The sequence below is a fragment of the Podarcis vaucheri genome (genome assembly GCF_965113315.1).
Source record: "Podarcis vaucheri genome assembly, chromosome: 5".
Lineage (NCBI taxonomy): Eukaryota > Metazoa > Chordata > Lepidosauria > Squamata > Lacertidae > Podarcis > Podarcis vaucheri.
Window position 1 is genome coordinate 34338918 of NC_138763.1, and position 25359 is coordinate 34364276.

At 43.0% G+C, this 25359-nt stretch overlaps 1 protein-coding gene across 3 annotated transcripts in view; it reads left to right on the forward strand.

Moving 5' to 3' along the window:
- The window catches only part of SPSB4 (splA/ryanodine receptor domain and SOCS box containing 4), a 195670-nt gene that overhangs the window by 131952 nt on the left and 38359 nt on the right, over positions 1-25359 (forward strand). Inside the window, exons 1-2 of one of the 3 annotated variants that reach the window (XM_082221940.1) lie at positions 596-1439; positions 18856-19716. In XM_082221940.1, the coding sequence (XP_082078066.1) occupies positions 19023-19716 (694 nt within the window). In that variant the 5' untranslated portion in view covers positions 596-1439; positions 18856-19022. Of the gene's footprint in view, positions 1-595; positions 1440-14533; positions 14592-18855; positions 19717-25359 lie in introns of those variants that run through there. The other 2 variants (XM_082221942.1, XM_082221941.1) reach the window with 2 other exon arrangements.

Genomic DNA, 25359 nt, shown 5'->3' on the forward strand with positions numbered 1-25359 from the left:
TTAAATGAATGCAAATTAAGAAAGAACAGCTCTTCCACTTGTTGAGCTCCCATTATGTCCGGCAAGAGTGAAAAATAGCATCTATGCTTTTTCATAAAGCACAGAGAAAAAAGGAGTACTCTCGGTCAGCTCAAGCCAGCCCAAGACAGAGCGGCAAATGTCAAAAGGGTGCGTAGTACCCAGCTTGGTTCTTTTGGCACAGGAGGCAGAAAATCCCACAAGCAGCTCTTCCCCGCCCTGGCAGTAAAAATGCAACAGTAATACATGCCTCTGCTACTTCTTCACCACACCTCAGTGTCCCCTAAAGCCAGAGAATAAATAACTCTGCTAAACACCCCATTCAGAAGACAAAACAAAACTGGATGTTCTAAAACAAAAAAACCCTTGAATGGCTAGTGACATAATAGACAAGCCACACCCTTGTAATAAGAACTCTCCCATGCGCCTAAAATTGCATAAACCACCCCACCCCCCACCTTTCCAGAGGTTGACTCGCACCGATTATGCACAAGGGGTTAAATAATGCAGCTTCCCCGCCTGGTGTAAAACGCCGGCCAGGGAACTCTGGTGTGGCGCGCAGGCAGGAAACGCAGCCTGTGCCACCGTTGGCGAGGAGATCCGCTGCCCTTTTGCAGCCTGTTGGTGTGGACTCGAGTGTCTGGGGGGCGCGCGCGCGTGTGTGTACGCGCTTGCTTGCTTCTCTGCCTGTAGGCTAAATGGTCGTGTTTTTTGCGGTGGGGTGGGGGGAGGTTAGAAAAAAAGAGAGAGGAGAGAGAGAGAAGGGGCGTCACCATCTGTTCTTAATTCCCTGGCCATTGGATTAGTAGCCTTCGGTGATGAGATCAGCAGGATCAGCTTTCAGGATGGGGCACCGGCCTGGCTTCAGCGGCAGGCTCTTCCCATCTGGGCTGTCTGTGTCATGAAGGAGGGAGGAGGAGAGGGAGGAGGAGGGCAGAGGAGAAAGCGGAGGCACAAAAGCGACGGCAGCCTTTGAAGCAGCAGCCCGGAGAAGCACCAGGACCGGCTCGCTCCCAGGCCACTCTTCCTTCTGGGGAAGAGTTTCCAGCGGGGAGTTTCCTGTCTGCGCCTCTGTCGTCTCCGGCGGGCGCGTGGAGCGCGGGAAGCGGGGCCTTGGCGCGAGTCGTCTCCAACTTCTCTCCAAAGTCTCCGCAGCCTTCTCCCCCCCCCTTTTTTAGGGGGTGGTGCGCGGAATATTAACCTGCCTGGATCCGTCTGGTGCCTCCGCCACTTTTCAGGGAAATGCTCTCGGGAAGTCCCAAGTGCTGTTGTTGTCTGTTGCCTTCCTAGAGGCTCGCGCGCTCTCCTCTCCTCTCCACCAGCTTTCCTGGATTTTGTCTCGAACATCCGAAAAGACGAGAGAGAGAGAGAAAAGTAATAACCCGAGATCCAGCCAGAGATGCTTTTCTGGTCCCTTGGAGGTAAGTTTTCGGAAGAGGGGCCGCTCCCCGAGGCTGCTTTACGCACAGCCAGACTCCAAAATAGCCACGGCTCTGTTCAGCTCCAGTTAGTTACAAGGGGTGATGCTGGAGCAAAAAAAAGGCTCGTTTTTGCGACCCAGGAGCGAAGGGCTAATGGAGCAGTTCAGAACTTTTCCAGTCCTTGCTTTGGCGTATGTGATAATAGGCAACGCTGGCCATGCTCGAGAGTAAACTCATTGAAATCAATGGATTTAAACGTGCCCATTGATTTCAGTGGGTCTGCTTTGCGAATGACTAGCGTAGGCTATTTTTTCCCATTAAATTTTTTTTTTTGGTCTGTCCAGTCTTGTAGCAGCGAGCTAAGCAAACGGTTTTTCGGATAAATAAGCGCCTTATTGTCCCTGGCCAAGTGGTTTGTGACAGGCAGTCGCTGAAGGTTTTGTTAACAACTTCTCAAACGTGCGATTGTGAAAGAGTCCTGAGCGAGATTTGTGCAGTTGTCCTTAGCAAAAGTGAGGCAGGAGTTTTTCTCTCACGAATCAAAGCTAAGCTTGCTCTTTTTGTCTGGCGGGAGCGGGGTGGGGAGGGGAGAGGAAGGGTGACTTTTTAGATTTGTAGGAACTGGAGGGTTCTGAATCGCATCAGTTCTGCTCATGCCTTTCCCAGAGATGTTCTGCAGAATTGCTGAAATTCCATTCAGAACGCCCCATATCTCATGCTATATTGTGTGGGGTTTCACATAAGACCCCTATTGAATTTCTCAGACACCAAATCTCATTCATTCTAGGAAAAGGAAGCGGGTGGTGGTGGTGGGGAAACAGAACAATATTCTGATTTTAGTACCTGTACCTTTAGGATAGCAAATAATTTTTTTGTGGGGGGCTGTGTGTGTGAGAGAGAAATATCCCACCTGAAAAGTTCTTTGTCCACAGATGAGCAACTGTTTTAATCTCCCATTTGATTACAAGCTGCAATCCTTAGCGCCAATCAGCCTAAGCTCCCTCCTCCCTCCCTTTAAACAGTGCTTGCCTGCCCTCGGTGACAGAATCCATTCATAACGAGATAACACTGCATTGTGAAATGACTTATCCGGAGAGAAGAGACTGGCTGCTCCCAAAGGACTATTTTTCAGCCTTGCAACTGTTTTCATCTTTGTGTGTGTATGTGTGTGGAGGGGTAATAGATCTTCGTAGCTCAGACAGCCTGTAGCTTGTGATGCAATTTCGTTTATTTACTTTTTGCTAATGGCAGCAGGAAGTTGTGTGAGTATACACTGAGGGGGAGAAGATTGCTGCTGGTCAACGTAATTGTCATGGCTTTCATAAGAAATAGGCTTGTGGGGTTTAAAATGCAAGAATGGAAGCCATTCTTCCATTTGTGCCTGCCAGTGTCTCGTTGTTTGACCTAGGGCAACCTCTCTTTGCTCAGTTTCACCACTTGCACTTAGGGGAAAAATAATACTCCTCCCCTCCTCTCGCAAGAGCACTGAGGCTTAATTTATTAATGCATGTGAGGCACTCTGACTTTCTCAGACACCGCTGAGGAGGGAGCCCAGTGGATGGACTAGGAGCTGTGAAACGAAAAACCACAGCCCTGCATTAACTGTTTATGGGAAACAATGGACTCGGGAGTGGTTGCCTGTGCACTCCCTGGACAATTGCTCCCAATGAATCTCATTATTTAATAGTTTCTTGCTACTTGGGATAATAATAGGTCTCCTACACGAATCCTGGTGAGATTGTTTGCATAGCAATGTAAAGTTGAAGATAATTACAGAACATCTCCGTTGCTTGGGGCGCATGCATAATTTCCAGATAAGCAGCAGCCTTAATATCTTACAAGTAAGTGGATACCAAATTACATGCAAAAGGGCACAGGTTCTGGATAATTGCAGTGTAGATAATGGGTATTTGGGTGGATGAGGAGGTGAGTAGCTTAGACTTCAGAGGAAAGTGTTAAAATGCAGGTTTTGGTTTACCTTAAAAGAAATATGTATCATCTTGTAGCATAATGCTTGCTGAGTGAAAACTGTATCCTGCTGGTCTGTGGCATTCCTTATTAACTCTGCAGACTTCTTGTGGCACAGGGGCAGTATGAGCTTGGTGTAATGGATTTTCCATGTTCCAAGAGCAGGCGACTATTTCTGTCTCCTTTTCTTCCCTAGATACTGTTTTGTCCCACTTTGTGTAGGTCAGCGTCTAACTCCCTTTGAAAGGAAAAGTCTTTGTGTCCTGTTTTTGCTGGTGTTCCATCTGCTGGATTTGTCATTCTTTGGAGGAGCAAGAGTTAATTCTCCTGTTCATGGCCTGTCTGCATATTAAAGCACTTTTACCCCACTTACATCCCTGACCTGTAGCCTTGCAATTGACAGCCACAATAGGTTCACCACCTGTCTAAGCTGATATGGGATTTATCTTTGATGTTCATGGGCAGTGATGTGGGTTTTCCAGAAACTTCTGAATTGGGATTCTTTGCCAACAGGAATGTTTGGAAAATGTTCCCATGCACATTAGGGTCATTTGCACTGGGAATCTTTCAGATTGCACTGGAAAATTTTCTGATATCATAGAGGTTGGGGGAGAGGAATCTATGACCCTAGATGTTGTTGTACTTCAACTCCCATCATCCCTAGCTAGGAGGGCTAATGCTCAGGAATGTTGGGAGTTGTAGTCCAGCAACATCTGGAGGGCTATGCTCTAAAGCAGGCATGGCCGAACTTCGCCCTCCAGCTGTTTTGGGACTACAGCTCCCATCATCCCTAGTTAACAGGACTAGTGGTCATGGATGATGGGAACTGTAGTCCCAAAACAGCTGGAGGACCGAGTTTGGCCATGCCTGCCCTAAAGAGTGATCTAATTTAGCAACTTTATTTTACTTGTCTTTTTTTTTTACAAACCTAAAAACTTACAAACTGTTGAGCTTGCCTAATAAGCTGTTTGCAGTTGGTAACTATTACTGGTAATTGTTACTGTCCTTTCTCTTTTCGCTTTGAAAAAGTAGGCGTGCTTGCATGTTACATTCAACAAGTGTACAGCCTGTGTACCTATTTACACAGATAGTTGAACTGAATGTATATTACATGCACATATTCACATGTAATATTCAATGAATGTACCTGTATTGTTCACACAAATGCTTGTGTTTAGAGACAACATGTATCTGGGCTCAGTGTCAACATGTGAACACCACAGAGTTGCCACTAGCTAATTTTGCTGTTCTTCTGACATTCCTTATTTGCAATCTTCATCCATGACAGGCACATCACTTTAGTGCAACTCCTAAGCTGTACTGTACATTTCATTATGAATTATGATGGTAAGATCCCCCAGCTTCCACTCAACTTCTGAGGATAAAATGCTTTTCATGTGTTTAAAGTGAGGAGGGAGTATAGCTGGTGTTGCATCGGCTTAAGTTGGAATTCTCTGATACTGTGGAACTTGCAAATCCAGGCCTTAGGCCAGCAGAGCATAGAATTAGCAGTGGCTGCTGTTCCACGGGGATCTATGGCCTCATTTTGTAATCAAGAAGCAAACCTTATTTCATTATGATTATTGGACAGGAACAAGGCCGCAGTGTAAAATGAAATGCAAAAATGAAGGATGTCAGTATATAGCAAGCAATTAGATTATCTGAATCAGCCTTCCTCAACCTAGTACTCTGCAGATGCTAGCTGAAGTTGATGGGTGTTGTTGTCAAAAACACCTAGAAGACTCCAGGTTGGAAGTTGAAGATGACATGGCTTATTGGCATTTAAAGCAGCTGAGATGTTGAGTTTGCACATTCTTCATGCCAGCTTTGGCTCCTGTGAATTTAACTTTAAAGGTGCCCTCTTGGATACATCTTGGCAGCAGGATTTGCCAGCTAGGTCTCTCCCCCACTGCTCCCTCTGCCCTGCAGTCCTGGCTTAACCAGTCCAGACAACCGCTTGTCATCTCTTGTTTCTTGGGCACACATGCTTTTCTCATTGTTTGCTGGCATGGGATTATTCCAGCACAAACCATCTGCTCCAAGGATGTGTGGCCAATACTTTGCTTGTTGTCTGCCACCCTCTTTGTGTCTATGACTTGCATTTTCAATTACTCTTATGTGCCTGCAGAAGTCAATCACCATCTGCTTGTCCTTTCATGAGTCTCTATTTTCCTCAAATCTTGATGTGTGTCCTAACTTCTCTGTTTCATTTTCCTCTTTGATGCAACAACTGTGCATTTTTAGCTTTTGCTATACTATTAGTGTAGAGCGGGGGCAGAGTTTAGAGTTCAGCATGTTCCACTTGTTTTTGCTCCCATTTTAGTGTTCTCATTCAACTTTTCCCCCCTTCATTGAATTTACATTCAATATATTCTGCCCCTTGCCCTCTGATCTTCTATGTTTTATTGTTCTTATCACCATGCCATGCTAGGTTACCTTTTAAAGAAGTTTCCCCTTTTTCTGCATTACCCGGGAGAAATTCTAACTGAATGCAGTGGGATTTACTTCTGAGTAGACATGCATAAGATTACACTGAGTAGGATCACACTGTCCTTTCCCCCTGAGACATGGTGCCTGTTTGCTTGAAGAAAGGCATTCTACTAATACTTGTTTAAAATGTTTGTTGGTGGGCTGTTGATGGTAGGGAAGATGGTCTGAAAGGTCACCTTCAGTTACTAGAAGGGTAGTTTACCATAAAGACATTTGATGTTTTTTCAAGAATGTAAGTGTAAGTTAAAAGTTTAGGACAATATCTCATGGTGGGTACAAGCTAGCTAAGAATTATCCTGCTGGGCCCAAGGAATTGTTAATGCCTTGTGGGAGAAGATTATGTCAAAGGCTTTGATGCCATGACCCCTTCTGAAGAGGCCCTCCATGGACCTTGAGATATTGGACAGCCTCCACCTTGTAGATTATTTTTCTGGACAAAGTAATCCAGAGTGTGGTGGCCAGGTAACTGCAGGCACATCTGGATAAAGTGAATTATCTCGAGCCATTTCAATCTGACCTCTGGCCCAGTTTCAGCTTTGGTTGCCCTCTCTGATGACCTTTATTGGACAGAAAAAAATACTAGCCCTTTGATTCTCCTTGACCTCTTGGCAGCTTTTGATACCATGGGGCATGACACCCTCCTGAAGTAATTTGAAGGATTTGTGGCACAGTGTTATGGTGCTTCAACATAGAGAATTCCTAGCAGAGAGTAGCATTGAAGGACTCGCCCCATAGCTTTTGTGCTGAGGGTCCCATAGGATTCCATTTATGAGGATTTGAAGTGTGAAAGCTAATGATACTCAGCTAGCCATTCCTTCTGACTCAGGAGAATCTGTAGATGTGCTGGATCTAGCCTGGGGTTGTTGACAGGCTAGATGAGGGTCTGTAAACTATGACTTAATCCTGATAAGACAGAGACACACTGTATAAGCAGTTCTCATTTCTGGAGATTGGGGAGACAGCCTCCTCTGGGAAAGAGCAGAGTGGGATAGAGACTTTTACCCAAAGGGGTTTGTGTTTTTTGTTTGTTTGTTTGTTTGTTTGTTTGTTTGTTTGTTTGTTATCAGTGTTTTGTGCCAACATTATTTTAGCAACTTCAGAGAAACAGGTTCCTGACTTAGGTACTGGGTTGCTGATAGTAGTAAGTAGTGAAGCCTGCCAGGCAGAGTTTTCCTTTGCTTATCTTAAATAGATAGCAGAATGATATACAACACATAATTCCTTTTTTTTTAAGTGGAGCAATAAGAGTGGAGAGCAATATGAAGGTTGTTTTCCCCAGTATTGTAAAAGCTGACTTCAGATGACACATTGTGCAAAGAGGATTGTCTGCCAGCTGAACAGACTCTGGAACACTGCTTGGCAGGAAACCAAAGAATGACACTGCATTTACAGCAATCCTCTTTTATAACCAGTTCAAATAGGGGCTTCATTCAGAATGAGGCACTGGATTGAATTCTGGGTACATCGGGCAATCAGGAGGCAAGGGCAATTTAGTGTGTGGCAGGTCACACACTTACTACAATTTCAATTCGGAATACAGAACTCTTGGCTCTTTCTTTGCTGTATTTTCCCATTCTATCCCTATCACAGTTGAACAGGCATCTCTTAGTAGATGAGAGGCATAATATAGCCTTCAACTTTGCAGTTCAGTCTGACAGCAATCTCTTTGTTGTGGATTTTTACAAAGTCTAAATTGCAGTATGCTTAGACGGGACACCGAGAGTTATTTAGTTTTCAATTTGATGCTGTTGTGAATTCATTCAAAGCATTATTTATCACTAAAAACCTGGCAATATCCACTGTCAGGGAGTGGCTAACCTGCCTAGGATAGCAGCTGAGTGTCTTGGGTGTAAGGTGACAGTGTTTTATGCCACTGCAAGGTATCTGGTTGATGCAGCTGAATTGTGCAAAAGACTGAAATAAATTAAAAAATTGTCCAGTAGCACCTTAGAGACCAACTAGGTTTGTTCTAGGTATAAGCTTTCATGTTCATGCACACTTCTTCAGATAGGTAGACCAACACAGCTACCTACCTGAATTTGCAAAAGATTGGTAAGATCCCTAGCTCTGTGAATGGAGAAGTAGAAAGGACAGTGCTGACCAGCACTGTATGCACAAAGCCAGCATTGCAACTCCATCTGCAAAAGCAGGCATAGGCAAACTCGGCCCTCTAGATGTTTTGGGACTACAACTCCCATCATTCATAGCTAATGGGACCAGTGGTCAGGGATGATGGGAATTGTAGTGTCAAAACATCTGGAGGGCCGAGTTTGCCTATGCCTGTGCAAAAGAGTGCACTGCAAAACCATGATTTTTAACTGAAACCACGTCCACACAATAGACACCTTCTCTTTGTCTCTTTCACTCTTCAGGAATACCCTCCTCCCCTTAGAAAACTCCAACAAACAGACTATCATTACCCTGAGTGTACACATCTCTCCTTTGTCAAAGCATGGAATAAAGTTCTCAAAACACAAGGGATGAGAATACAAATGGGAAGCACAGAGAGGATTGGAAAACAAACTGAACCAAGTCCAGTACCAGTGGAAAAGGATGGTTCAGAGACTCAGGAGTACTGTGGTGCTTATCTTAAGCCAATCGTAGGAGTGGGCTGCTGGCTAGATCTCTTTACAATCCACTTCAAAGTTGTACTCAGGCTGCTGACTTGGAACTTCCAGACTAGGACCAGTTCAGAGGGTACTCCCACAAGGCTGCTGTTATCTCAGAGCTGATGTGTTGGAAGCTTATGTAGGGGGTGACTGGAGATAATGATTGTAATTAGGTTTATTGGATCATCTATCTGAATCATATGGAATGTGAATGCATACCAGGTCCTGCCAGGTGGTGTGTCTGTGAGATAGACTCCCTATTGTTGGTCTGGTTTATATGATAAGCTCATTATAAATGTTACTCCTTTTGCACAGATTGCTGCTCTGTGGAAACATTTTCCTCCCCTTTTAGTAGTCTGCATCAGGGCTGAGTTATGTTTTAAATTGGACTTAAGAGCCTTTGGCTGAAAACACCTTCACAGAAGTCTGTATTTGTGCCTGTAGTTTCTGCCACCATCAGTGCAATTCTATGTGTGTATACTCAGGTGTAAGTCCTATTGAGTTTAATGGGATTTACTTTCAGGTAAGTGTGTCTAGGATTTCAGCCTAAGATTGTAGTCTTGTACACTCAATCCTATGCATGTCTCAATTTAGTTCACCACAAGAAGACCACCAGGGACCAGTTCCAGGGAACTAACCCTGCAGTGAGATTCCTTAGGCAAAATGTGATACCATTCTCCCCACATCTGTTCACTGAGCTAGATTCTGGGGACCACCAATGTATTTTACATGTCTTTTACTCTCTACCTAGAAAGTTGTGGTTGGTTCCCTCTCTTTTAAGCTTCATGTGTGCTTTTAGGCTTTTCACCAACATTCTAGTGTAGTGTTTAGTATTGGTATATTATTATTATTATGCTGATTGTTGTGTTGGTCATTTTCTCAAGTTGCTTTGAATTTATAAAGAAACATTGTGGTAGAAATTTTGCAACAAATCTTTTCAGCAGTTACCTGCCCTGGATGCTAGTACAAAGTGAAGGACATTTCCCCTGCAGTTAGAGGAGTTGGAGGGACTGGGTCTTTCATGCCAACAAGAGAGACAGACTTTGTGTCTCTCTCTTAGCTTTTCTGGAATCCATAGAGAACTTGTGAGACACAGTCACTTTCTCACATCATTGGACTTTAGACCATTAGAAGGAATAGCAACTAACTTCACTGCTTCTGGGTTTTTTCAAAGCCTAACATGAAGTGAAAGACCATCTCAAAACTCCCACAGCATCCTCCCATCAGGGATGCAGGATTTGTGGCCTTCCAGATGTTGCTCGACTGAAACTCCCATTATCACTGAACATTTGCTGGGGATGATGTCCAGTGACATCGGAAGAGACACAGACTCCCCATCTCTTTTCAGTGTACCAGGAGACTGGGATAAATTTGCATGTGTGTGTGAAATTTGGGTGACCACAAATTATAGATAGCTGCTAAGGCTGTCAAAATTTGGGCCCTGTCTACATTTACTAGTGCTTTCCAAGTATTTGTCAATACATAATTATTGTGGGTGTTAAATTTACTATAGTGTTTACTCAGTAAACTATATGCAAATACAAATCCAGTCCTGCTTCACTGACATGTATTTTGAAAACTTCTGCAGTTGTATATGCCCTTCAGAGTTCTCATAATATGCCTGAATTTTGCACTCCAAGTCCAACATAATGGGAAGGGCCTTGACGGTCAAATCTTTCTTCTCCTAGCAAAAGCGGTGAAGGAGGAAGTCCTATTAGAGAAGTAAAATGTGATAGCTGCAGTGACCTATCACCAAACAGTTGTGGATGTTCCAGGTCCCTTCTGGTGTACCAAAAATCTCATTTTGTGTAGGCTTCAGGAAAATCTCATGTCCTCCTATAATGTTCCATGTACTCAGATGTCCTCCAGTTGTACTGTTCTTTCCAAGAAACATAACATAACTAGAGACAAAATACTCTTGATTATGATAGAAGGGCTAAGTGCTTTATCACAAGTACACTTTTTTTATTTCCTGGAAGTTCTAGTAAGAGCGGAGTTTGTAAATATGGGCATGGTTTATTTGCTGATAAATTGAACAACTTACATCTGTTTAATTTGTTGTGCTTTCTGTTTGCTTAAATATTTTGTTGTGGCCTGTGGCTAAATCAATTAACTTTCTAATGCTAATAGATATCCCCTGTGCTTAAACTTTCCACACAGACACTTGCACCTTTTTAATGAAATAAAGCTGCTCTGTATGAAATAGAAAGTTTTATGTGCATCACTTCCAAATGTTCTGTTTTAAATTACAGAGGTTTTAAATATGTGGTGGCACTTCATATTACAAGACACGCTTGGCTTCTCCAGCAGCTATTTAAAAATGTTCATGTCTTATTCAATGTATTATTAGTGTACTCTGTTATCTATCAAACCTTGTCTAGGAACTTTGTAGGAGTTCTATAGAAGCAAGTAAAATTTTGGCCACATAAATTGCGTATGAACTTTTGCGGAGAAATAGAATCTTAATATTTGTATTGCATGCTTTCCCCAAATAATGCAAGGCAGATTGTCTGGTCTCTGCCTTCCTCTTCACAATAACCCTTCAAACGGTCATTAATAACAGACTGAAATGGTGGACTGGTCCAATCATGGGACAAGTTGTTCCATAACCAGTGTTCAAGATTACCCAGGTGCCAGGCACATTTTACACCAGGCTATTGGCCAAGTGCAACCAAGTGAAGATGCCTGGGGACCTAAATGGTGCCTCACATATCCATCATCTGGAGGTGCATGCCTGTGAATCACTGGATCTTGACTGTTTCACGCATATCCTGTGGAATTCTATCCACTCCACTCACAGTTGTGAGGAACATTCTCACACAACGAATGGCCTGGGTCACCATTAAAAAAAGAGAGAGGTAGAAATAGGCCAGTATATATTTGTATCAACCTGGTGGTATTATTAGCACAGCTTTTGAACCAGCCTAAGGATGCAAATGGTGCTGTGGTCTAAACCACAGAGCCTAGGGCTTGTCGATCAGGAGGTCGGCGGTTTGAATCCCCGCGACGGGGTGAGCTCCCATTGCTCAGTCCCTGCTCCTGCCCACCTAGCAGTTCGAAAGCATGTCAAAGTGCAAGTAGATAAATAGGTACTGCTCCAGTGGGAAGGTAAATGGTATTTCTGGCAGAAGCGGCTTAGTCATGCTGGCCACATGACCTGGAAAAACTGTCTGCGGACAAACACCAGCTCCCTCAGCCAGTAAAGCGAGATGAGTGCCGCAACTGCAGAGTCGTCCACAACTGGACCTAACGGTCAGGGGGGTACCATTTCCTTTAAGGACTAACCAGCCTGTTACCGGTCTCCCAGGGGCCTTTCTAAATAGGCAGCTGCTGAATAAATTGTTAACAACTTTCAAGGGTTCATATTAATTTACTCATATAAATTTGTAGTCAAATCCAAATATTTGACGTCTGCCCTTATTCTTGGCTACTCAGAAGTAAGTCCCACTGAATTCATTGCAGATAACTCTATACTGTGGGATTATTGTGGTCGTAAATGATTTTGTCTCACCCTTCAGTTTAGTGAGAGGCCAGCTGGGAGATGATAGATAGATGGATGGATAGATAGATGATAGATAGATAATGCCTTATCTTGTGACCTTCAGAAGCCTTAATTTGTCTTCAGTGGTACAGTTTGTTCTTCTGAAAAAATAGTTTGCCAAAGAAAATTCTGTTAGATTATGTTAAGGCGCTACTGTGGCTTTTAGTTGTGCTCTTTGGTGTTTGTGGTTTTTGAGTCTTTTTGCAGGACTGCAGTAGAAGCAAATCAAGAGCATGAATCTTCAGAGAAACATGATACTAAGCTGTAAATCCTCAGCAGCAACTAATGTGTAGAATCCATTCAGACTCCATTCACGTTCTTATAATTGAAATTCTCTTAAGAGTGTTGCCCCATAGCATAAAGAGATCTCTACTCCCCCAGCCCCCTTTACCACCAAAGTCTTTTTTAGCCATTGTGGTGCTGAAAGCTATTGTCACATAATCAACAGATGATGGTAGAACTTGGAAAGTTAAGAATGCCAGGTCTCAGTGGGGTGTATTCTTGCCTTTTGTCATTGGCAAACTAATCAACCTCATTTTTAGTGCTTGGCTGAATTATAACACTTCCTCCAAATTATACTAGCAAACCTCTTCCTCAGGGAACAATGTGCAATCTCTTAATCTCTCTCATACAATTGGCAGCTCTCTTCAATGTTAAGAGTATCACTCTTTAATGAAAGCATATTATTCACCAGTTTCTGCTTTCCATTTTTGCTGAGGGTATTGCCTTTACTAAAGGGTAAAAGCTACCAGAATCTGCATGCCCTTGTGTGTGAGACTTGGAAGTTGAGGTGCAAAAGTGTTTTAAAAAGCCAAAGACATAATAGTAATTAAAACAACAGCAAACCCATAACTGTATCCTCTGCCACTTTACATGGCAAAATATTATTGAGGATAACTGAGTCAGACTTTTAGCTTTCCTTTTCAGGAGATAGGGGCTAGTTGCTCTTCTCCAAAATACGTAGGTAACATTATAGGAAAACAGAACTATGATTCTAGACCTTGCAAGTACACAAACTTCCATTTTTAATATCATACCATAACAAGACAGTATAGAAGAGTATACTCATATTTTTCAAAACTGGGAAATAAATAAAGTGGACGGATTCAGCCCCTTTATTATAAATGATCAAGCATTGTCTGGACACAGAATAGAGTTAATAATTGGAGGAGAGACCTCAGTGTTTTCAATATCTGTCAATACAATACTTGAAGAGTATTTTACCAAAAGCACTCGGTTCAACATAAATGGTTGGGAAACTTACAACTGAAGAAAACAAAACTGGAAGAGGTACTAACAAATGGGGAAACTAATTAGTTAGTTAGTTAGTTAGTTAAGTTTTTTGCTTTAATATGAAACTTTTACAATAAGATGAACAAATTTAAAGGTCATTGTGACAGGGATCTGGGAGCTTCCATTTGTGTAGAAAACCACGGTAATGCTAGTATACTGTTGGGCAACAGGAATTTAAAAAAAGGTAGCCTGTAGCAACAAGAGTTTTAATCCAGCTGTAGCCAAACCATGATTATACAATTAAACAGGCTTCTTCTGCATCCTATCCTGTTGCCAAACGGGTCCCTAGTCTGCTGCCAAATGTGGATATGGAGCATTGAGGAATCATTAGTTTGTTGAGAGGTCATACGGTTGAGGTGATAATTTTGCAATGCTAATAATTATACTTTTCATGTATCATTATTCTATATTTATACATACGATCCCTTCAGGCCATCTCCATATGTCTGACGGTTCAATCGAGTGTTTGGATGCTACGGCATTTGCTTTCTAAGAAAAAACTTATTTGTCTTTACAAGGCAAGGTTGTGACCTTTTTTCTGGGCCTGTTCTCGGAGCAGATTAGTTACACCTGACTTAAATTAACATTCCAGATGTCTCAGTAATAATGTCAGTTCCTGAAATATTTCGGGTAGTTTATATTACTGGTGTGCTGTGTCTTGTGTATCCCCCAGCCCTTTGTGGTTCCTTTCCCCACTGTTTTGAGTTGTACAGATTTTTTGTTTCGCTTTAGCATTGCACATAATTTTGAAATGGTGCGAGGTGCAATAGTATTAGTTCTGTTTTGGGGGTTGGTGGGGGTATCTGCTTATGAGGAGATAGTGACAAGAAAGGTTTCACACACACACCCTTATAACATTTGGACTCAAGGTCATCCGCATGAAGCTGACTGGCAGCGATTCAGGACAAACAAAAGGAAGCAGTTCTTCATACAGCACATAGTTAACTTATGGAATTTGCTGGCACAAGTGGATGATCATCATCTTGGATGGCTTGAAAGAGAGCTTTAGACAAATTTATGGAAGGTAAAGCTATCAGTGGCTACTAATTGCCTTTGAATGCCGGTCATTGGGGAAGCAACAACGAGAGAGAACTGTGGTCCTCATGTTCTCCTTGTGACTTCCCAAAGGGATTTGAAAGAGGCATGCCTTCCCAGAAGCATACCTGAAGAAATTCCTCCCTCATAGCAGCCTGTTGCTGCTTCAAAGTCATCATCAGAGGCTGTCGCAGGTGTAGTTTGACCAGACCGAAGGTTCGTTGTTTTCTTTAAAGAGAAGGGCCCCTTGCATTTTCACTCTTAACATTCAGAAGTGACTCATCCCAGACTAAAAGCCATCGCTTCTAAAAGCAGCCACAGTCCTGCAACGTGACAGTTTTGTGTCGGAGAGGAATAAAGTGTGTTGGCAGAGATGAATTGTGCTCTGGTGGCTTCGGTAGTACTGCCCTGCTGAATTCTCTGCATGGCACATCCATTCTTGTTTGAACTCTTCCCCGCCTCCCACCCTTTTGACTGCCTTTAATTCATCGCCTCTCTTCTTCTCTATCTGAATGTGCAGAATGGGAAGGATACCATGTCCGCTACTGCCTTTAAGAAGACCTGAAAGATAGAAATTGTGTGAAAATTGGTTTGCACAAATAATGTCACTTGTATGAACAATGAGAGCTGCCCCTGAACTGGCATATGTATGTAGCCTACAGAAGGTGTGCCCGGGTGGGGGGGGGGATTTTCTACAGAAGTATCAAGTTGATAGGCTTTGGGAGGGGTGGTGGTCAGAGGATGCAGGGTTGAGTAAGGAATGATAAAAGGGGTCCTTCTTGGGTCAAGGAAGAGTTTCCCTTTGCCATGTTAGATAGCTGGGATAGCTCAGTTAGTAGAGCATAAGGCTCTTTAATCTCAGGGTCATGGCTCTGAGTGCCCCGTTGGGCAAAAAGGACACGGGTGGCGCTGTGGTCTAAACCACTGAGCCTCTTGGGCTTGCCAATCAGAAGGTTGGCAGTTCGAATCCCCGCGACAGGGTGAGCTCCTGTTGCTCTGTCACAGCTCCTGCCAACCTAGCAGTTCAAAAGTACGCCAGTGCAAGTAGATAAATAGGTACCACTGTGGTGGGAAGGTAAACAGCGTTTCCATGCGCTCTGGTTTCTGTCATGGTGTCCCATTGTGTCAGAAGCGGTTTAGTCCTGCTGGCCACATGACCCAGAAAGCTGTCTGTAGACAAATGCCAGCTCCCTCGGCCTGAAAGTGAGATGAGCGTCACAATGCCATAGTCACCTTTGACAGGACTTAACCATCCAGGGGTTCTTTACCTCCTTTACCTGCCCCATTGGGCAAAAGGTTCCTGCATTTCAGGGCATTGAACTTGATGGCCTTGTGGTCCCTTCCAACTCCTACAGTTCTGTGATTCTGTGTGTGCTGAGGTCCACCCTGAGCAGGAGATTCCACTGTGAGGTTCTCTTTTTGTAGGAAGGCTTTTATGCAAGGAGTCCTTCAGAAGTTTTGGACTTACAGCTCCCATCATTTGTGACCGTTAGGTGCTCTGGTTGTGGGATTATACTCCAAAACATCTAGAGAGCACGAGTGGGACCAGGCTGGGTAAGACTTGTGGGCATATTGGGCAAGTGGGTCGAAACACCAGCTCTTCTCTAAAACAGTTATTTACAATACTGTAGTAGTGAGGGATTCGTGTGTATAAACAGGGAGGGTGTTGTTTGTTTCATTGAAAAAGGAAAACCAGAAGCCTGGGCAAGTAAAAATAGTAAGAAAAACATAACATGTCCAAACCCCTGATATCTCTATATGGAATAATTCTGCTATCCATTCAATATCTCTGTATGGTTTTATTTGCTGCAAATCAAAGAGTGCATCTAATTCGATGTTTAGAAATGATCATAACTAGATCTGCAAATGTTTTCCGGATGTTTTCAGTAGCGTTGTGTGTTGCAGGAAGTCTGACATGCTTATCTTGTCCCAGTATCAGGCTGCATTTTTTTTTTAACGGTGAAATAGCATCTCCCCATTTTAATTTTTCGGGTAAGATTTCAATTTAACTGTTAGTGCTGAGAATAACATTCTTTAATGTCTTGGCAGCTCCACTGAGAGTGCTGGAAAGTGAAACTGACACTCTTTTTCCGGCTTGGCTTTGGCTTGCTCACTGCTGGGTGCATGCCGGGCTTTTAATCTGACCATTTCCCAGCTATGTGGGGGATGCTTGTGAAACCATTACAGAAATATTTCTGCCTCTTACAGGAGTTAATGGGGTTTTTCTCTCAAAAGAGTAAGGCTGCAGTCCTATACGTGATTACCCAGCAGTTCATCTTGTTGATCACAGAGAGGCTGACTTCTGAGTAAACATGCACAGGCTTCTGCAATGAATCAGTTTCTTTCAGCAGAGCTAACCAGAGTGTTAGTGCCCTGTTCATTTGCCACTGTGTTCAGTTTATGTGAGGTGGCCAGTAGTACACGGCTTCTGTAAATGCCAAAAGTTAACCAGAAACATAAAATGTTTTGGCAGAGGAATGGGAATTTGGATGTGTCTTGAGCAAAATTACCATGGCTTAAAAACAACAACCAGTAAAGGCATGAACTTGGCATGTAATATAGGATAACTTTTAAAGTGTGCTTTTGCAATCTGCAAGTGAATCAGGAGGAGATTGTTTAACATGCACCATGTGTAAATATTCCTTACTGTGTACATCGAAAAAAAAAATTGCATTCTGTATTGCAAAAGGTCAGGAAGGGGAGCTGATCACAATGCTGTTAGTCAGGCAGGTTTGCCCTTTGGCTTACCTTTGGTACTATGAATTGCATCCCACAATGGAAGAAAACTGAATATTGATTTCTGGGCATACTCTCTTCCATTCCCGCGTCAGTTTATTGGGAAGAATTTGTATTTGCTTGAGGTCATGCCATTGAAACGAACTTGGAGGAATCACATAGCCTCTTTGCCTCTCACCCATAATAGGAGGAGAATCATAAATGTGCAAGGCTTTGTGTGTGTGGCCGGGTTAACTGTTTGTATCCTTGCATCAGCATCACATATTGGCAATCTTGTTAAGAAGCTATAAGCTGCTATGCCAGTTGTTCTCCTCCAGGGACTATAGGCAGTATGACGATTTGCAAGGAATTCTGTATCTACTAACCTCTTTGTGTGTTCATGTGTGAAGGCATTTCTAGGTGCGAGGATTTTCTAGCCTTACCTTCACTTTCATTGTCTAGAGTCCTGGAGCAGATTGTTTTTGTAGTGTGAGCACTAGAGAATAGGTTAGGAAACGTGCTGAGAACACTGCCACTTTCTGTGGCCCAAAGATGTGTTTTCTCCACCATGAAAAGCTTTGAAAGAAAGAACTGCTTTAAAAAAGATCATTCACACTTAGACACATAGTGGCTTATAGGAGAAAGAGACACAAGAGCAGTTTAAAGGTATGTACCATCAATATCAGGGGACTCAGGTGGCGCTGTGGGCATTCAGAATTGTGTGAATATGCATCACTTGAAGTCTGGAAACTTAAGACATGTAGCTTTCTTTTGAGCTGTGTGGACGTTGCAACCTTTTGAGAGGGTGTCCTTAAACACACACACAGAGCTGTCTTAGCACACAACTTGTGGCTCATTGTGGCTCCCTAGCACAAATACAAGTGAATATTCAGTGTCTCTTTTTCAACAAGATGGTTAATGTAATGCACCATCGAAAAGCATGTTGGATGGGAAATACCTCATGTCAAAGACCCGTGGATTTTTGGCATGGTATGTAGCCTAAATAAATACATTTGCAGGCAGTATCCTGCTCAGGCTTTTCAACATAGTAGCAGCACCACTTAACACCTCCATTTGTATTTTCAAACCAAACAATCCACAGGATGGGCTGGTCAAAAGACGTTTCAGAACCATAAGCATTTGTTAAATCTCTCCAGCTTCCTTTTCAGAAGCCCATCACAAATCGTAAAACAAGTTTTGCCGTATATATTTATTTAAGGGGCATGACTTTTTTTTTAAAAGGTGAAGTATCAAGTTTCACAGCTGTTTGCTATCATCCAGGGATACCTTCCAGCTATGCTAGTCTGGGTTCCTTTACAAGGTATTCGGAATAGAAAGGCAGATTTAGAAAAGAGAAATGCTAGAGGTAAAAAGCTTGCCGAAAGAATTTATTTTTGAAGCAATATAAAGAAGCACAAGTGAAAATGGATGGTCTCATGCATACCTGATAATGAAGAGAAAAGCTCTTGTACAATGTGACAGCGCTGACTAGACTATATGGGTGGAAGGGCAAAAGGTGTGGAATGTCTGTGTCTATTATGAAAAGACGGAAATTGCTGTCTGTATTTGGAACACTGCAGGCTCAATATATCCTGCTGACAGTCTGGCTAGTGGCCGCTGTTGTACAAAGCCCATGAAGCCGAGAATTGTCAGTTCTTCATTTTAAAATAACTTGGCTCCAATCATAGAAATTTTTAAAGAATACATATGCGGGTTATAAGTTGACTGCTTTTTAACTAGAGACTCTACTTTTTCTCCCCCCTAGGAGTGTATTCTCAGAAAACATTGGCTCTAGACGGGTCCAGAAGTCAAGAGTAAATCCAGTCTACATGCACAGAGTCCACTGGCTCACCTTGAAAGTGTTTTCATGAGTTAACACTGGGACCAGATCCACCCTTCGTTCCCTGCAGCCAAGCAATCTGCAGCCAAGCAATGGGCCAAAAAATCTCAGGGAGCATAAAGTCTGTCGATGTCCGGGAACCCCCTTACAGACCTGTCAAAAGAGAACTGAGGGGTCCAGATTTCTGCAAGCCTGCGAGATTGGATATGTTGCTGGATATGCCCCCGGCCCATTTGGAGGTCCAATACAAGCACGCTTGGAACAATGAAGACCGATCCTTAAATATATTTGTGAAGGAAGATGACAAACTGACGTTTCACAGACACCCGGTAGCCCAAAGCACAGACTGCATCCGAGGCAAAGTTGGGTATACGAGGGGCCTACATGTTTGGCAGATCCACTGGCCCGCCAGGCAGCGAGGAACACACGCTGTGGTTGGAGTGTCAACGGCAGAAGCGCCTTTGCATTCTGTAGGATATACGTCGTTGGTTGGTAGCAATAATGAGTCATGGGGCTGGGACCTTGGGCGCAACAAACTTTATCACAACTGCAAAAATCAGCCTGGGGTGACATATCCCGTATTTTTGGAACCGGACGAGTCTTTTGTACTCCCAGACTCCTTACTGGTGGTTTTGGATATGGATGAAGGGACGCTTAGCTTCATTGTGGATGGACAGTACCTCGGAGTGGCCTTCAGGGGACTAAAAGGGAAAAAACTCTATCCTATAGTCAGTGCGGTATGGGGGCACTGTGAAATCACAATGAGATACATCAACGGACTTGATCGTAAGTGTTCCACCACACTTCTGATTTCTTTTTCCCAAACACCTAAACATGTTTCTAGCTTTGCCAGCTTAACAGTTTTCTTCCATACTAAATGTGCAGTCGGGGAGAAATTGCACCTGCCTGTCCTGTAACCTTCTGGTGAAATAAGGTCATCTGGGTGATGGTGCTGCTGATATCTGTAATTTGCAGCTGTAGTAAGATGAGTGTGCTGGGCTCACAAACATCTAAAATGACTGTAGCACCTACCTCATGTTGCCGCAGTTCTGTCCTCCTTCCCCAACATTTTTTTCCAGGCTAGAAACTCTGTGGAATTAATGTGTGAGTATTATTTTATGCTTTTGTGGTTTTAAGCTTCTTTTTTAGAAGTATGCAAAAATGTAGATTAGCAGTGGAAGCTTTAATTATAGAGTATCAGGTTTTTTAATGTTTGCAGACTGGGTTCTTGTTGAATTGATGATGGAATGCCTTGCAAAACTATATTCTTCAAAGTCAGGCTTGAAAACTGGGTTCTGATCTGTCCAGTTTTTGAGATCTCTGTAAAAACACTTTGTGTTATATAGAAGCAGCTTTCCCATTCACTAGGCAGGAGCAAAGATTTTGCATTTATAGCTCTAGAGTACAGTTGAAGATAGATGGGTTGTGACCCTCCTCTTGGACAGGATTGCACCTGTGTTTGTACAGTGTTACACTTACAGCTGGTGCTTCATACATTAAATCAGGGATGGCCAATGTGGTACCCTCCAGGTGCTGCTTCACTACAACTCCTATCATCCCTGTCCACTGGCCACCACTGACCATTGGGGATGATGGGAGTTGCAGTTGGGAGAGACAATTTCAGTACTGCTGCATTCTCATAAGGTTCATCTTACATTTGCTAAAAACAGCACCTTTAGTGTAACAAGACCTTGGCATGCACTCTCAATAAATATCCACAGTCCTGGTGATTCAGAGCCTGCTTAATGCTCATTTGTTCACTCAAATTATCCCTGAGGGGTGGTCTGCTTAAGTTCATGATTAATTTGAATTGCAAGTTATACTGTTCTTTTCCTTGGTGATTTTATGTTGGTGATCACATTGAGTTTTTTTACTTTTTTATGTTTGGTGGTATAGAAACAAATATTTTTTTTTGCCTGAGGCAGCTATCACTGTGATGCCAAAATAGCGGAGGAGAACTCAGGCTGATCTAGATTTCTCAATCTGCTGCTTCCCAGTCTGGATTTGAAGCATCAATGGCCTTCAACTTTATTCTGTTCTGTCAAAGTGAGGTCTAACTCCTGCTCTAAGGATCAGTAGGCAGAGGCTTGCAAAAATGGATTGCCACATGGAGTTTTGCCAGTGTTGTATGTTGAGGCCTTTTCCATGTGCATATTTCTATATATGAAGAGGCTTCGAGTTCTACACCATGAAGGTTGACTAAACCCACACCTTTTAAAAAAAATCAAAAACACCTTGCAAGGCTAAGCTTTTAAGTTCGTTTTAAATTTATCCTATGAGTTTGCAGATAGGGCGATCTGGCTCACTAAATAAAACCAGTGAGCAAAAAGGAGCATTGTCTGAAAAGGTACAAATACTGTTGGCTGCATCTTTCTTAGCTCCACTTTCTTTCCTTTTAGCCTCAAAAAGGATGTCTAAATTATTCTCCTTATGAACTTTCTCTGTTTTTGTGTGCTAGCTCTTAAAAAAATCACAAAGGCTTGGACCTTTTAACTTTCACCTTTATAACTATATTTTTAAAATAGCCCCTTCCCATTAGGAGTTTTTATCAACTGAACTCTTGCCAGGACACTGTAGCTGTATTTTCAGTGAAACTTCTAACATCTTAAAAGGAAGATAAAAGGACCTCAAAGTTTTACAGCAATTGAGGTTAACCTGGGAAATATTATCTATACAGAAAATGCTTTGTAATTCTTTTGGAAGTTGACAGAAGTTGGCTGAATAGAAAATGAACCGTAAGCAAATAGAAATGGCCCTGAGCAAGGCTGTGTTCAGATAGCTAAAAATAGGAACAACTTCACAGACAAAACAGGATTTTACCCCTCTCCCTGCAAAGGGCTTATCTACCAAAACTTCCATGAGTATATTATGTAACAGCATGATTGTAGTCTTGTTTCTCTATACAGTGTTACCTCGTAACTCAAACAGCTCCATTCTCAAACGTCAAAAACCTGGAAGTCAGTGCTCCGGTTTTCAAATGTTCCTCGAAACACGAATGTCTAATGTGGCTTCCACTGTGCAAAAACCAAGCTGACGGCCAATCAGAAGCCGTGCCTCGGAACTCAGACATTTTGGAAGTCGAACGGTCTTCCGGAATGGATTACGTTTGAGTTCCGAGGCACCACTGTAATAATTTACTTAACTAAGAAACTTTGAACTTGATTCACTGTGTATATATATGAATGAAACCATTGGCTGAAATCTAGACTAGGGATGGGAACGTTGTGCCCCTTCAGATGCTGTAGTTGTAGTTGTAGTTGTTGTTTAGTCGTTTGGATCCCTTCCAGTCAGGAATCAGGCCTCAACATGGGACTGAAACTGGTCGCACTGGTCGATGATCTCCAGCAGGCTAGGGACAAAGGTGAGAGCTGTTTCCTACTTCTGCTGGATCTCTCAGCGGCTTTTGATACCATCGACCATAACATCATTCTGGACCGTCTAGAGGGACTGGGAGCTGGGGGCACTGTTATACACTGTTCCTGGGCTGTGTTCAGAAAGTGGTGGGGGGGGATGAGTGTTCAGACCCCTGGGCTCTCACTTGTGGGGTGCCTCAGGGTTCCGTCCTCTCCCCCATGCTTTTCAACATCTACATGCAGCCGCTGGGAGAGATCATCAGGGGGTTTGGGCTGGGTGTTCATCAATATGTGGATGATACCCAGCTCTACCTCTCTTTCAAATCAGAACCAGTGAAGGCAGTGAAGGCAGGACCTTTCCTGGGTGAGTGTCTGGAGGTGGTTGGAGGATGGATGGTGGCTAACAGATTATGGGGTAACTTTGCCCCTGAAGGACCAGGTGCACAGCCTGGGAGTCATTTTGGACTCGCAGCTGTCCATGGAGGTGCAGGTCAATTCTGTGTCCAGGGCAGCCATTTACCAGCTCCATCTGGTACGCAGGCTGAGACCCTATCTGCCTGCAGGCTGTCTCACCAGAGTGGTGCATGCTCTGGTTATCTCTCGCCTGGACTACTGCAATGTGCTCTATGTGGGGCTACCTTTGAAGGTGACCTGGAAACTACAACTAATCCAGAATGTGGCAGCTAGACTGGTGACTGGGAGCTGCTGCTGAGACCACATAATACCAGTCTTGAAAGACCTACATTGGCTCCCAGTACATTTCCTAGCACAATTCAAAGTGTTGGTGCTAACCTTTAAAGCCCTAAGAGAGGTTTCTGTTAGTGTGCCCGCACAATCCCAACCTCATCACCTTCCTGCCCCACCTCTCCCCACCTCTCCCTGTTGCACCCCAGCTTTCCAGTTTGCGGGAAAATGTAAATGGCCATTGTGCTCACCGCTTTGGTCTATATTTGTTAGGCTTTACAGTGGTACCTCGGGTTAAGTACTTAATTCGTTCCGGAGGTCCATTCTTAACCTGAAACTGTTCTTAACCTGAAGCACCACTTTAGCTAATGGGGCCTCCTGCTGCCGCTGCACCACCAGAGCATGATTTCTGTTCTTATCCTGAAACAAAGTTCTTAACCCGAGGTACTATTTCTGGGTTAGCAGAGTCTGTAACCTGAAGTGTATGTAACCTGAAGTGTATGTAACCCGAAGTACCGCTGTATATGAAATAAGTGAATGGATGGGGATGCTTCAGTGGGAAGCAAACAATTAGATAATACTTTCACATATTTGCAGGGGCTTATTGGGGCAGCCTTTGCAAAGACTTTATTGAAGGTCAGCTCCTCTGTTATGCTGCTGCTTGCAACCTATTTTTTCACCATGCCGGATTACAAAAGTTATCTTAGTTTTCACTGCTTTGCATAATTCTCAAAACGTGCTTCTTTTTCTTGGCCGCTTCGGTTTTATTCTAAAGGGGGAAAGTGCGTTATAAGGGATTTTTGTGACCCGAGGTATGTTCTTGAATGTTCTTGTTCTTTATTATTTATTTGTAATAATTACAGCAATGATGTAGAGAACTTTCCTACATCCATCTTTCTCCTCCCTCAAACTTTTTAATGGACAAGAGTTTCATTTTGAGGGGAGAGTGCAATTGAAAATTATTTCCTTGTTTGTGTCAAAGAGAATTTGTCTGTCATTTGAACAAGCTTGTGTTTGTGTGCCCTCTAAAATATGCCATACAGTTTTATGCTGTTTCTTGGCTCCAAGTACTCTTGTATGTTTGTGAAAGTTGAAGGGTCCTGCCGTCTGCTGCTAGCATATTTCTAAAGTAACTATAAATGTCTAATAACACCATCTCTACACATTTTGCTGGTTCAGTTCATTCTAAATTCTTCACATTCTTGGCTAAGCATCTTGGAAAAGGAAAATAAATTGGCCTCTTCCTCTGTGTAGATTCAGCAGACTTGCAAATTGATGTAGACTATGTACTGCTCAATATCTTTCCTAACTTTTATGGTCTTCTGTTTTTGTTTTTGTTTGAGTGGCCTCGATTGGTATCTCTCTGTAAAAGAGCCTGTAGTCAACTTGGGGAAATGCACTCTTGGGGCCATCAAATTCAAAAACTACACAATGCAAAATTAATACCAGTGGAGTCCTAGTAAACTCCACAAATATTTGTAATTATGGATTGTATTAGCTTGTGTATTGGAATATCATCAAGAATTTTCCTTAAGCACCTAGGCTTTTTATAAGGGAATGGCTAATGAATATTGTAGTCTCCTTTGTCAAGTGGCAAACCACTCTTTAAACTGGGTAGGTTGATGGAGAGTTTTTCAAAAGCATTTTTCATATGGCATGTGGGTTTGAAAGGCAAAATATATCATGTGCCAAACCCTTGGGCTTGCCTAAAGTGGATATTTGGATTCCATTCATTGTGAGTTTAGAAAATATTTTCTTGGCTGGTTTTCAGAAGAACCTATGTGTGCGTTTTGCACACCGTTTGCATTGCCTAGAGCTTCACTTCTGTTTTCACTTCAGCAGCTCCCACTGTTGAAATGGCAAGCTGTTATGCAGTTTAAAAAAGCATATTGGCTCTTCAGTAGGAACTGTTGATGTGGAATTTGGATGTAATGCTCTTCGCTGCATGCAAAAATTTATCTTAGAATCCTGGCCTTTTTTAACCTTGTTTTGACTAACACACAACGCTTTAGCCAGGCGGCAACATTTATTGCCCAATGACAGACCTCTCTCTATCTTTACTAAAAGGTAAAAGAAGGGAAGGGAATGGGTGGCGCTGTGGTCTAAACCACTGAGTCTCTTGGGCTTGTTGATCAGAAGGTCGGTGGTTTGAATCCCCGCGACTGGGTGAGCTCCCATTGCTCTGTCCCAGCTTCTGCCAACCTAGCAGTTCGAAAGTATGCTAGTGCAAGTAGATAAATAGGTACCACTGCAGCAGGAAGGTAAACAGCTTTTCCATGCACTCTGGCACTCATCACTCGTCACGGTGTTCCGTGCACTAGAAACGGTTTAGTCATGCTTGCCACGTGACCCAGAAAGCTGTCTGTCAACAAACGCTGGCTCCCTCGGCCTG